This window comes from Macaca nemestrina, chromosome 9 (genome assembly GCF_043159975.1).
Source record: "Macaca nemestrina isolate mMacNem1 chromosome 9, mMacNem.hap1, whole genome shotgun sequence".
NCBI lineage: Eukaryota > Metazoa > Chordata > Mammalia > Primates > Cercopithecidae > Macaca > Macaca nemestrina.
Window position 1 is genome coordinate 40,118,600 of NC_092133.1, and position 13,278 is coordinate 40,131,877.

The window sequence follows — 13,278 nt, forward strand, 5'->3', positions numbered from 1 at the left end:
TCTCCATGGGGGCTGGGCTTCATCACAGAACGGTAGCCTCAGGCTAGTAGGACTTTTGAAGGTGGCTGCTCACAGCTCCAAAATCAAGTGTCCCAGTTTACAAGGTAGGAGAGAAGCTTCATCGGTTTTATGACCTAGCCTCAGAAATCAACCATATTATTCCCACCACATTCTATTACGAGCAAGTCATAAATTCATTCACGTTTAAGAGTAGGTGAACTAGGTACTGCCTCTTGAGGGGATGGGGGAAAGGCTGTCACAGAGCACATGGGATGGCAGCTATTGTTGTGGTCATATCTGGGAAATAAAATCCGCCGTGCATGTACTGTCATTTAATCCTTTCGTTATCTTTGGAAGTAGGTATTATTGTCCCTCTTTACAGGGAAAGAAACTGAGGCTCAGCGGGGCTAAGCAACTGGCCTGTGGACAAGGCCAGTACACGGCAGAGCTGGAGTTCAACCTAGCCTGTACAGAGCAGGTGTTCTCCAATAGCATATGACGCTGCTTACAGGAAAAGGGAACTGAAAAAAATAAGACATTCAAAGGCCAGTTTGGGAGTGAGGTATTCTTCTCTCCCATAATCCTGATGTCAGAGTTATTATCTTTCCCATATGGGAATCTGGTTCCTGTGCATAACTCTCCAGGGAATTGCTTCACAGAAACTATGTAAGTATGTGTGTACCTTTGATGCCTCAAGTCTTCTAGATATGCCAGGGGCTGCTGTCTGCCCTTCCCGACCACACTTACATGGCAAAAGAGTCCAGCAAACCATGAGCAGGAGCAAGCTCTGACCACCTCCGTGAAGGCAGCACACAGAACCAGTTCGTGCCAGGAATATCTTCTCTGCCATGATCCCCCTTTGAAATTACATCTTCCTTTTAAGTTCAAACAAGAACCTAGACTTCCAGAAAGTCATCTTGGTACTCCCAGGATACTTATAATCTGGAATGTTTAGAAGGTACTTGGCACTCACTGCTTGCTCTGTAGGTTTTTTGTGTTGTAACACCCCAGTTAGTCTTCTAAGGCCTCAGAGGGCCTTATTCTGCCTCAGTCCCCCACCCCTGCTGAACAATACCCCATTCTTAGGAGGTAGGCAATAATTAGGTCAAAAGGCCTCAGAAAGTTTATTATGATACTATAACAGGAGGACACATGCTTCTTTAAAAGCATTTTTTGAGAGCCTACTGTATCACAGGCATTGTGCTAATGACCCATGTGATCCAGAAGCAGAAATTTAGAAAATCAGGTATGAGCCTTTTGGGCACTCTGCAGCAGGTAAATAACAAATCAAAATTGTATCTAGAAGTGAAGCATCCTTGGTCAGATTAAGAGGCCTTCATGACAGGTACATTTGAGGCAAACGCTGTAAGGTTACAATCTCTATCAGCTGTCAGATGTTTAGGAAGACCCTAAATAGAGTATTGAGATCCTAATTCTTGATTTTACTTTCTCCTAGAAGTTGTCTGAGTGATGATTTTAGCTGGGGCTATCAGTCAGGAAAGGATGGGTCTTGCTGTCACTAATTTCAAATCAGTCCTCTTGTAGTAGGCAAATTTCTCTACCTTTCTTTTAATTTGTCACCATTTCACCTCAAATTATCCCGAAAGGCCATGACCTTTGGAAATACCTTTGAATGTTAAAAATCATCTGATCGAGCCACATATAAACCTGGTCATAAATTATGGGTAATCAATATCAGATTACCCATAATTTTATCTTCATTCATTATTCACACTGTAAATCCTTGATCCAAATACAAAGCTATTATATAAAACTATTTCTTCAACAAACCAACAACAAGAATAAAACAGCTCCTGTAAATAATTACCTTTGGGATATGAAAGAAAATGTAAACATTTTATTTGGCAGTTGTTTCTGAACACATGAATAAATAAATGGAAAAGTACATATTAATATTTCTTTTTGGAGTAACAGATACCATTAAACGCTTATTTACACATCTTCACTGCAAAGAACAGTTACACAATTAAATTTTGTCTTATAAAAGGTAACTTCCCACATCACTGGACTGGACAGTTAAGGATGGAGATACTGGTAGTGCTTGGTTCTAGCAGTCTCAATGTTTGAAAGGCATTCATTTGCAAGTGTAATAAGAAGAGTCATCATGCATTGAGTTCATCCGGGTCATGTACTGTAGAAAATTTCTGATGGCAGCCACAGAATTTGGTGTCTCATGCGCTTAAGTCAACTATGACATGTTTGTAAATCTGTGTATTTCCCTTAAAACTGGAAGCAAAAAGAAAATTACGCTTATTAATGGACACATGTGTGAATGATCTTGGTGCCTGAACATTTAATTCCTGAAATTTCACAAATTTGGCTTTTTCTGCATCCCAGTTATACACTTGAGTAAAGGAGTAATCACTTCCAAGAATTGCATATTGGTAATTATTTATCTGAAGAGGCTGGAACACCATGGATCCTCGCGACGGCATCCTCTGAATATCCTGGAACGAGGAGCCTCCCCATTTCATGACTTTGGAATCACCAATGAATCTTGTCAAGCAAATGTACACGTCCCCTTTCACTGAGAAGTGCTTCACTGCGTACACATCCTCCATGTTAGGAATGTCAGTTTGGTTAGTGAATAATTGTGTTGCTTTGTTCCACTGATAAATTACAGGACGCTGGGAACTACTGGACAGAATTAAATGAGGCGTTCTGAGTGTCTGAGGTGTTCTGACTATTTCTAGATATTCCACATCAGTGTCCCTGTACCACGCATGTAAGGATTGATGGGAGTAGAATCCGTTTCCGTTCCATTTGTAAATGGTAGTAAAACCAGCTTTTGAACTGTCAGCAACAACAAAGTACCAGTTGTTTTCAATCTTGAATGTTTCAATGTCATTGGGTTTTCGGATTTTGAGAATTTCAATATCCTGGATTTTTATGAATTTATTTGCAAAACTGTCTCGCTTATAGATGTGAGAGCCACCAAACAGCTGGGCCACAATAACATAGAGCTGAGTTTCAATGACTATAGGCTTGCATACTACAGTGGATGTGCCTGGGAAAAGACAAAGGAGAGGTTAGTTGTGTGGCCATCCTCTTTTGGAGCATGTAAACATGCAGGCTGGGGCCATACAACTTCCACCCAAATCAGCCTGAAACAAGAGATCTCCTTGGTTGATTAGGCAAGGCTGGTCTCCAAAGCCCAATGGCAGCAGTGTCCTGAAGTTCTGTGCCTTTGTGCCTCGTGGGGCCTTGTTACCAACAATTGAGTTGTTTACGTCATATCCAGCCTGCTCTAGACGTTCAGGACACACAGCTATGGCCCGAGTGTTCTCTTATTTCTTGCAGAAAGAAAGCATTACTTTCCCTGACATATTCTGAGTTAATCATAACTCTAATGAAAACTACTGTTTACTGAGCATCTATTATGTGCTTTCTCAATTTACCTCATTAATTTTCCCAACAATCTTAAGAGATAAATAGTATCTCTTTTTCCACATGAGTAAACTGAAGCTCAGAGAGGCTGTTTTGGTAGCAGAAAGCAGAGTTGGGGATTCAAAGTCAGGCCTACCAGCGTGTCTATGCTTTTAACCCAAGCTGGGGACAAGTTAGCTATTCCAGGACTTCAAATTTGGGTTATCTAAGATCTTAGGTAACCAAAGGCTAGCATTGTGGTCTGGGTAGCCCATGGCTCTACTGTAATTGTTTTGCTCTAAGTCTGAACTGCTTCCTGCTCTAGAATAACTCGCCTTTCTCCTGCAAAGAAAGGAGATGCCACTTTTCACTTTTCTGGAGCTTTAGGTCACTGGTGGCAGGAGTGAAGAGAAGGAAGAGGGATGTTTAAGAAAATCGAAAGATGGGGGCAGCCATGGGCAATGCTCCTGAAAGTTATTTTGGGAAATCACAGAAAATGATGTGAGATCTGTCAGTGGCCTAGCTTGATATCCTTTGGGGAAGAGTTTGATACTTATCTGACCTGTGAGATTCTGATCTCACAGAAGGAGTTTGGCTCTAGAAAATCCAGAGACAGCTGGGCAAATCTGGGCTTTAGGCCTCTTCTGACTACAGCTCTAGTGCGGGGCAGAAAGTTCTACATTAACTCTTTCTACTAATTGGCTTCATCCATAGGCAAGGTAGTCTTCTTTGTGACTCTTTTCAGGGCTAAACTGATTGTATGATCTTAAGGAAATCATTTAACTTCTCTGAGGCTCAGTTTTCTTTTCTGTACAATGAGACTTTAGACTAGATTAAGGATGGCCACCAGATTCCAACACGTACCAATACTGATTGGCTCATTGACTGTGATTGTCTGGGGAACTGTGTTGAGAAGGATTCTGTGGCCGTGTCTGCACTCTACATGAACGATTACCATGATGGATTAGTGATGCCTGTCTAGAGTGAAGGAAGGGATAATGACTGAGCATGGGACACATATTTGTCATCTGCTATGGTTGGAATGTTTGTGTCCCTCCAAAATTTATGTTGTAGTTTAATCCCCAGTGTAATAGTATTAAGAAGTGGGGTGTCTAGGAGGTGATTAGATCATGAGGACTCCACACTCATGAATGGAATTAGTGCCCTTGGAAAAGGGCTTGAACAAGTCTGTTAGATCTTTTTTTGCCCTTCTGCCATGTTAGGACATAGAGAAGGCACCGTCTTGGAAGCAGAGAGTGAGCCCTCACCAGACCCTAAATCTCCTGGTGCCTTGATCATGGAGTTTCCAGCCTCCAGAACTATGAGAAATAAATTTCTGTTCTTATAAATGACCCAGTCAAGGTATTTTTTGTTACAGCAGCAAGAAGGGACTAAGACATCATCCTAGACAAGATGCTCTGAGGTGCCCTCTGAAATTTTGCAGATGTATGATTTATTTCTCTTGTAAGTGCTCATCTAAAGAGCCATTCAAAGAAATTGATGAACCATACACAAGTAAGAAGAGCCTGGTTTTGACTGCACAGAACCCTGCTATAGTCCACTGGAAAACTTATGGGGGACTAGGGAAACATGACCTTCTTCCTTCAGAAAGGAGGATTCTAAAAGAAAGGAGTTTCTTTTAGATTATAAAATGGTCTCAGTTTGGAAGGGATCCCTTTATTTAAGTAACCCCAGCCTTGAGCAAGCCCCAGACCTGTCTTGGTCCTTTGAGCAATGAGGGTGATGGCTACCAGTAAAATCTCTCATGACCCTCCATGCCTTATCTAAAGGCTTACCTTTTATGGGGAGGTGTGAGTGCTCTTGAGAGCAGATTTAATGGTATTAGAAGCTAAAGCTGATATTAAATATTGTAGAGGGAGCCCTATGTTCTAACTAATGACTTATAATTTTAAAAATTATTAAAATGGGAAAGAGACTTAAGAGATCAGCTAAGTAAGGCCAGGCAAGGTGCTTCATTCCTGTAATCCCAGACCTTTGGGAGGCCGAGGCAGGTGGATCACTTGAGGCCAGGAGTTTGAAACCAGCCTGACCAACTTGGCAAAACTCCATCTCTACTAAAACTACAAAAATTATCGGGGCATGGTGGCGCACGCCTGTAGTCCCAGCTACTTGGGAGGCTGAAGGACAAGAATTGCTTGAACCCAGGAGGCTGAGGTTGCAGTGACCCCAGATCATGCCACTGCACTCCAGCCTGGGCAACAGAGTGAGACTCCGTCTCAAAAAAAAAAAAAAAAAAAAGAATTAGATTCCATGGCCAAATTAAGGGTGAAAAATACGGGAAAAATTTCCTCACTGCAGGACTTCTCGGATTCACAGATGCATGTATTATGAATCTACAAGACCAAGATATGGTTCACGAGTTTATTGAACCACAAAATCCTTTTTGTTACAAGGCATACATTAACATTTTGTAGAAGAAATGTTTGTGTAACAAAGTTTGAGACTTAGTGATCTAAAATTACCTTCTTATCTTATAGTTAAGAAAAAGGGGTTGGGGGTATCCGTGAGTATGAGCGGCTCGCCCAAAGAGACTGTGGCAGAACCTGGACTAGAACTCCTGATTCACCATCCAATACTTTTCTTTGAAGAAAAATAATCAAATATTTACTGATTATGTATTATACTAGACCCTATGCTAAGTTTCTTGAATATGTGTTCACATGATCTTATTAACAACCCTGTGAGTTAAGTATTAATATTATTCCCATTTTACAAGTGGGGAAATTATGGCTTAGAGAACAATCCCAGGTCATTTAGCAAATGGTAGAGTTGAAATTCAAATGACGTTAGGTCTGCTAAAGCTTTCCCCTATACCACTCATCTTTCCTTGTTGCCCTTGGCTGAAGTAATTTAACTTCCCACTCAAAATATTATTAGGCTTTTCATACCTGTAATGTTGTCATAATTCCGGAAGGTCTTTTCCACATGGTCCCATTCAAGGAAAATGCATTTTCCAGTAAAAGGCTGAGCGATGACTACATACTCATCATTCAAATAAGAAAAAGTGTCTATGGACAATGATTGATAAGGCAGGTCTTGAGACTTTGCAAATTCTGCAAAAAGAGGAAATGATAAATAACTGTGAGCTAATACCTCTTTCCTTGGCTGGATCTCAAATATTCATAAGGAATACATGTATTTCAGAGAATAGTAAAATGGCCATTTTACTTTTCTTTTAAACGCATAAAGCATTGTCAATGGTTCATAATTTTTTAAAAATTAAATTGCTCAGTTGGTTTTTAAGATATAAAAAATATCAGTTCCTGCATACGGAAAAAAAAAAAAGGTAGCTCTTATTTTAATTTTATGAGATGGAATGATGATGAGTACATTACCTGTAATGATGCAATCGAAATCCTTGGAGGAGAGACTATTGATTTTGCGCTTCTTGTATTCTGGGGGGCCTTCACAGTAGATGTCTTCAACAGTTGCATTGGTGTGGCCAAGCCATTCCACTAGCCATTTCAGTTTACAGTCACAATTAAATGAATTACCCCTCAGGTCCCTGAAAGACAAACTTCAGCTGCTTTTGCTGTACAAGGGCCCTACCCACACAGGAGAGAGTTCTACATGAACAATTAACATGTGCAGAATGACCTTACCCAGCTTTACATCCTGCCCTATAACCCACCTGGAACCTGACTGACCACTCACTTGGGGCTCAGAGACTTAGCACCATGCACTTGAAGACTACCCAGTCAATGGAACCTCATCACTTACTCCCTCTTGGATCCCCAAGTGGCTTAGTCTAGGGCTGTGCTGTCAATAGAAACAGTATATGAACCATAAATGTAATTTAAAATTTTCTATAGCCACATTAAAAAAGTAAAAAGAAGCAGGTATAATTCATTTTAATAATATGTTTTATTTAACCCAGTACATACAAAAGATTATCATTTTGACACATCATCAATATAAACATTATTGAGATATTTTACATTCCTTTTTTATACTAAGTCTTTGAAGTCCAGTGTGTATTTTATACCTATAATATATCTTAATTCAGATGCTAAATTTTACCAGAAATAGGTGATCTATATTTAGATGTCATAAAATTCATAATTGAAAAAAAAGATGTATATACCCAAATTGTTCCAAACATACTTAACATTTTCCAATAATTGAGCTGAGAATCAGCTTTTAAATTTAAATTTAACTGTTAAAAAATTAAGTAAAATTTAAAATTCAGTCTCTCAGTTGTACTAGGAGCACATTTTAGGTGCTCAGTGACCATAGATGTCTGGTGGCTACCCTATTGGACAGCACAGGTCTAAAGGACAGAATGTAGTGATTATTGTAATGTATTTAATTAAATCAAGTGAGCTGTTTGCTTCTGTTCTTCCTCACAGACATAATTAATCCTGATCCTCTTCTGTGGTCTACAAATTCAGTTTAAATAGGAAATGACTTTGACACAGCAAAGTTAGCACAGACATACAATCGCTCATGCCTGTAATAAGTTATACAGCATAGACCATTTACATTTCCACATATGACCCCAACTCACCAAGTTCTCTGTGTATTTGCATTGCTTCTGTTCAGGAATTCCACCTCCTTTCCTGGTCACATAGAATTCTTAAGATAGGTGCTGCCTACTCTTCACACCGCACATAAATAATTTTTAAACGCCCAAACATTTAAAAATGTTTTTTAGAGGATACTTTCAAGAAAGCCAAGAAATCCACTAAAAGGCAAGTTGGCATGGATCCTTGTACTTCTAAGATAATTCTTGATTTGGGCATATTAGAGTAGGTCCAAAAGGCTAAACCCATCTTGGGATTCCCTGGAGAGACTGAGCCAATTTCAATATTTTTTTGTTTTGTTTTTCACTAGTGTAGGGTATAGACTGACACAAAAATGGGGTAAAGGATCCCCAATGAGCTACATCCCACGTCACCCATGGAGTGTGTTCTAACTTCCAAGACACTCCCAGAACTGACCTAGTCTCCCAGGAGAACTCTGACCCACACTAATGAGTGGCAACCTTTCAGGCTAGTGTAAACCAGAGAAGATAACTATGGTCTGTCCAGGACTCTCTTGGAAGAATCCTGATTTGGGCGTTCTCTTGGAATTAAACCGTCATTCAGGAATTGAGGTAATAGACATGGAGGAGGGGCTGGGGAAATACTGCAAGGAACAAAGAAAGTTTTTCATTAGGCTACTGATTTGAAGTTAAATACTGGGCTTGGAAAAAAGTACTTGACTCAGATTTTCTTTTTGTTTGTTATTGGAGAAAAGTTATTTTGAATAGATAGTCTACAGCAAAGTACCTGAATACTTTTTTTAAAAAGCCTTTGTTTTCATATATCCTTTCATTTGTTCCTGTATTCCACCTTATGACATTTAAATACCTTTCTAATGTTCTGGAAGGCAAATAATGAAGCTGAATTGCTTTTGAGAGGTTTAGGCATATATTACTTGCTTTGCTTACAGCAAAATGTACAAATTCCTTGCAAAGATCTTTCACTCGGAGGCTTAAAAGTCAAAGTTTGAAAGCTCTTTTGTTTGAAAAAGGGTCAAAAATAATTAAGTTCATTCCCTTCCTGGGGCTTAAGCCAAATTCCTGGGGATTAAGCTTAGAGTTGTTGTTCAGTCTAATGAGAAAAAAGGCAAACTTTTCTCCCTTCCCCCACTTCCTGCTCCATTTCTCTGTTGACTGACCAACCCAAGGGTGTAACCTTTCATCTTTATTCTGTCAGTTTCCCAGACTCCTTTATGTTTTCCCTTTGTAGCCCTATTTCCTGGACCTCATGAGAAAAAAGGGATCTTGAAATTTCTAGCCGGGTCTCTTCCCACCCTGTCAAAGTCCCTTACCATCGCTCCCTGCCATATAGACACACACTTTGTCAAAGGAATGCCTGGCTGCCACATATTCAGAATTTCCAATGATAAATATCACAGAAGACTCAAATGTTAGTCCATGTAAATTTAAATTTTTAGCCAGTTAAAATTCAGATTTACAAATCCTAATTTTAATTTAAAAGCCAATTAAAAATTCTAATAATCAATACCAGGCTTCCTTGTTAATGACTGCAAATTAATTAATTGTTCATTGATTTCTTAGGTCCTCTTACACATTTGTTAAAGAATCCAGGCCTTTGAAAATATCTTTTGGGAGTGTCTGGAGATTGTTGTTTGCAAGGCTCCTGGAAAAAAAAAAAAAAAGGTGATGTAAACTGTAGTGATAAATTAAACAAAGGCATTTACTGATAAAGTTTAGTTATGAGTCTCTTTTGTCATTTCCAGCCTACTAAATGACTTGTGGTCCTTTTTTTACTTCTGAAATACTACTCAGATTCCTGCTGTTGTCCTTTCAGTTCCTAACCTGTTCACTTCAACACCCACTCTGTATTTATTTATTTTTATTTTTATTTCTTGAGACAAGAGTCTTGCTCTGTCACCTAGGCTGGAGTGAAGTGGTGTGACCTCAGCTCACTGAAACCTCTGCCTCCCGGATTCAAGTGATTTTCCTGCCTTAGCCCCCCTAGCTGGAATTACAGGTGCCCACCACCACACCCGGCTAATTGTCGTATTTTTAGTAGAGACAGGGTTTCATCATGTTGGTCAGGCTGGTCTTGAACTCCTGAGCTTCAGTGATCCGCCTGCCTCGGCCTCCCAAAGTGCTGGGATTACAGGCGCACTCAATATTTAAACAACATTTTATGTTGGTTAAAAACAACAATGATTCCTGGGCATTGATCTTTCCATTTAGAACAGAACACGGGAGAGTCACACTCTCGGACACTCAGTCTAGGGGATATCTCCCAAATGATGACTAACCAAACTGGTGAGTGTCCATCTCCAAAATGCCCCCTCTCCTCCCGCCTGGGCTGCCCCTTCCTCCTCGCTTGCTCCGGAGAGCAGCCAAACCTCCAACCCACAGTGCCAATAGCTCTATCCCTTCCCCAGCACATCCTTTCTCCTTTCCGAAGCCCACGCCGCCTTTTCCTTTCTAGCTCCATTCATTCCACCTCAGAAAAAAGTTTTCTTATAAATACCTATCCAACTATTCTCTTTAATCATCTCCCTCTTTCTCCTTCTTCTGGTTCTTTTCCTGTGACCACAGGAATGATTTTCCCTTTCCCTTTCTATTTGTTCTTCCACAAATCACTAGAATGATTCTAATCAACGTTAATGAGTAAAAAATTGTCCTGATAATGCCAAGAAAAGGGAAATGTGTCCCTAGTACACAAATATAGCACAGTACTAATGCTGTATGACTGGGGAAGGTCACCAGGTAGTGTAATTTTCTATTTTTAACCAGCACCATATATATATATATACACATGTTATAAACTTTTCTTAGAGGTTTTTTTTTTCACAATAAAAATAAAAAACTAAACTAAAAGTAAAGAGCCCATACCATTAGCCTCTAAACCCTTGAAAATTCTCTCGACTTCCCTTTAAAACATTCTCAAAAGTCTATGTCTTCTACCTCCACTAATTAAATATAAGATTTCTCAAGTGCAAACATTCAAGATTTTTAGAACTTATTTTTAAGTTAGTTACGTTGTTTTTCTGGGTTTTAGAAATTACTACTAGTTTGGAAAATGGTTCTCAAAGAACCTTGGAATGTAAGAATAGGAACTGAGTCAGAACGTTCCATGCTCAATGGTGGTCCAATTGTGACAAAGAGCATGGCTTTTGGAGTGATTCTGAGCTACGTTTGAATCCTGACTCCAGCATTTACTGGTTGTGTGACTTTGGTAATGTATCTTCTTGGAAATTCAGTTGTTTCATTTTTAAGTGAAGATAATAATACCTTATCTTATAAGATTATTGGAAAAAGAAAATTAGATAATCAAGGATGGTGCAGGCATCTGTACTACTCTCAGTAGAGTGGCTGGCATCAGAAGAGGAGAATGGCTTCTGTATGTACATTGTCCAGGAAAAAACGTTTAGAAACAGACCATACGAATGAGCTGCTATGGCTGTCCACATACAGCAAAATTAACAAAATACCACTAAGGAGGACTATTCAAGAGAATGTCTCCATAATTCATCTTACTGACTGGTGTTTGAATGAAGAGATTTTCTGATGTCTTGGACCAGTCCAGAGTCACTCCCCATGTTATGTGTCTCAGTTTATTTTCTGGCATAATGTGGCTTAAAGTTATCATACTAACTTCTAAGTGGATGTCCCTTCCTCTGAAGCTGGCAAAAACTGCAACTGGCTGCAGGGCATAAATTTAGAGGAGGTTGAGTCACAGGACAGTGGGCATGCAATGATTAAGCAATCAAATCCTGAATTACTACTGCCAATAGGGCTACACAGGAAAAGGCACTGTGCTTGTCTTACTGTCGGAGGGGAATTCTTTTTTTTTTTTTTTTTTTGAGACAGGGTCTCACTTTGTTGCCCAGGCTGGAATATAGTGGCGCGATCACAGCTCACTGCAGCCTCAACCTCCCTGGCTCAAGTGATCCTCTGGGCTCAGCCTCTCCAGTAGCTGGGACAACAGGTGTGTGCCACCATGCCCAACTGAGTTTTTTTAATTTGTAGAGACAGAGTCTTGCTATGTTGCTCAGGCTTGTCTTCAACTCTTGGGCTCAAGCTATCCTCATGCCTCTTCCTCCCAACGTGCTGGGATTACAGGTTTAAGCCACCTACCCTGTGGGATTCTTTTAAACAATGGGTGAATCTGGAAATTCTACTTCCTGCCCAAAGGAGCAGAGCTTTAGGCCTCACATGATCCATGTGAGATAACCACAGAACAGATGGCAAAACAGAGCTGCAGACTCCGAGCTACCGGGCTTCCGGAATGGAGAGGCAGTATTTTTGCATGACAAGATGGAGGGCTTCTTATTCGCCAGAACTGTGAGATGGGGCTGAGAAAGACAGGCTGGCCCGATGGGCTGTGGGATGAGGCATTACATTTCCTGACAACTTCTTGTGACAGAGGCTCTTGCCTTGGGAACCAAAGGGTTGGGGAGGCAGGGGAGTCAGAGGGAGAAATGGTGGGTGGATTCGCTGAACCCAGTGTCAACCCTTTGCTGCTTCGCTACCAAAACTTCAATGAAATCCTTGCCCACAATGGACTGCTCTTAGAGGAGAAAGGATGAAGCTTCATGTCTAGGTTTGGTGAGTGATGGGCATGAGAAGGCTGCCTGGATTCACTAAGAGAAGCAGAATCAAGAGGAAGTAAGATTCAGACATGACAGCGGGGCTTCCAGACACCCAAAGCCGGGGAGCTGGAGTTCAGATAGCTTCCCTAAGTCTCTGGGAGGTCCCAGTGACATCAGGGTACATTTGGATAAAAGTAAAGCAGGCAGTGGGATTTGGGCAGAGAACGACTTAGGAAAGCAATGTTGACAGAGCCTGAGAATTATTCTGCAAAAAATGTAACAGGTTGCCAGGGTGCGGTGGCTCACGCCTGTAATCCCAGCACTTTGGGAGGCAGCGGTGGGCGGATCACCTGAGGTCAGGAGTTCGAGGCCAGCCTGGGCAACATGGCAAAATCCTGTATCTACAAAATACAAAAATTAGCTGGGAGTGGTGTGTGCCTGTGGTCCTAGCAACTCTGGGAGGCTGAGGTGGGAGGATGGCTTGAGCTCAGAACTTGAGGCTGCAATGAGCCATGATTGCACCACTGCACTCCAGCCTGGGTGACACAGTGAGACCCTGTTCCAAAAAAAAAAAAAGATATATATAAAGGATTGTGTAAATAAACGATGGTCCATATGTAACATGGAATACTTTGTAGGAGACTTTAAAAATGAGGTAGGTCTCTATGATTTAATATGAAGTGATACCTAAGGGTAGAGTGTCATCTCTCTGGAGCAAGAAGGACAGATACATGTCTGTGGATACACAAAGAAAACTCTATCAGAAGATACAAAAACTGTTGATTGAGGTTGTATCTTGGCGTATGG

The 13,278-nt window shown here is 40.6% G+C and overlaps 1 protein-coding gene and 1 long non-coding RNA gene across 5 annotated transcripts in view; one reads left to right on the top strand and one right to left on the bottom strand.

Moving 5' to 3' along the window:
- Nucleotides 1-1,838: 1,838 nt before the first annotated feature.
- Nucleotides 1,839-13,278, bottom strand: part of LOC105480022 (leucine rich glioma inactivated 1) — a 40,178-nt gene continuing 28,738 nt past the window's right edge. For 3 of the 4 annotated variants that reach the window (XM_071069472.1, XM_011738469.3, XM_011738462.3), the window contains 4 exons: nt 9,483-9,554; nt 6,744-6,913; nt 6,297-6,461; nt 1,839-3,028 (listed from right to left, as the gene is read on the bottom strand). In XM_071069472.1, the coding sequence (XP_070925573.1) occupies nt 2,193-3,028; nt 6,297-6,461; nt 6,744-6,913; nt 9,483-9,554 (1,243 nt within the window). In that variant the 3' untranslated portion in view covers nt 1,839-2,192. The remainder of the gene's footprint in view (nt 3,029-6,296; nt 6,462-6,743; nt 6,914-9,482; nt 9,555-13,278) is intronic. The other variant, XM_024792485.2, reaches the window with a different exon arrangement.
- The window catches only part of LOC105480019 (uncharacterized), a 29,890-nt gene continuing 27,084 nt past the window's right edge, over nt 10,473-13,278 (top strand). Inside the window, exon 1 of the long non-coding RNA XR_011607731.1 lies at nt 10,473-11,114. This is a non-coding gene — a long non-coding RNA (uncharacterized lncRNA). The remainder of the gene's footprint in view (nt 11,115-13,278) is intronic.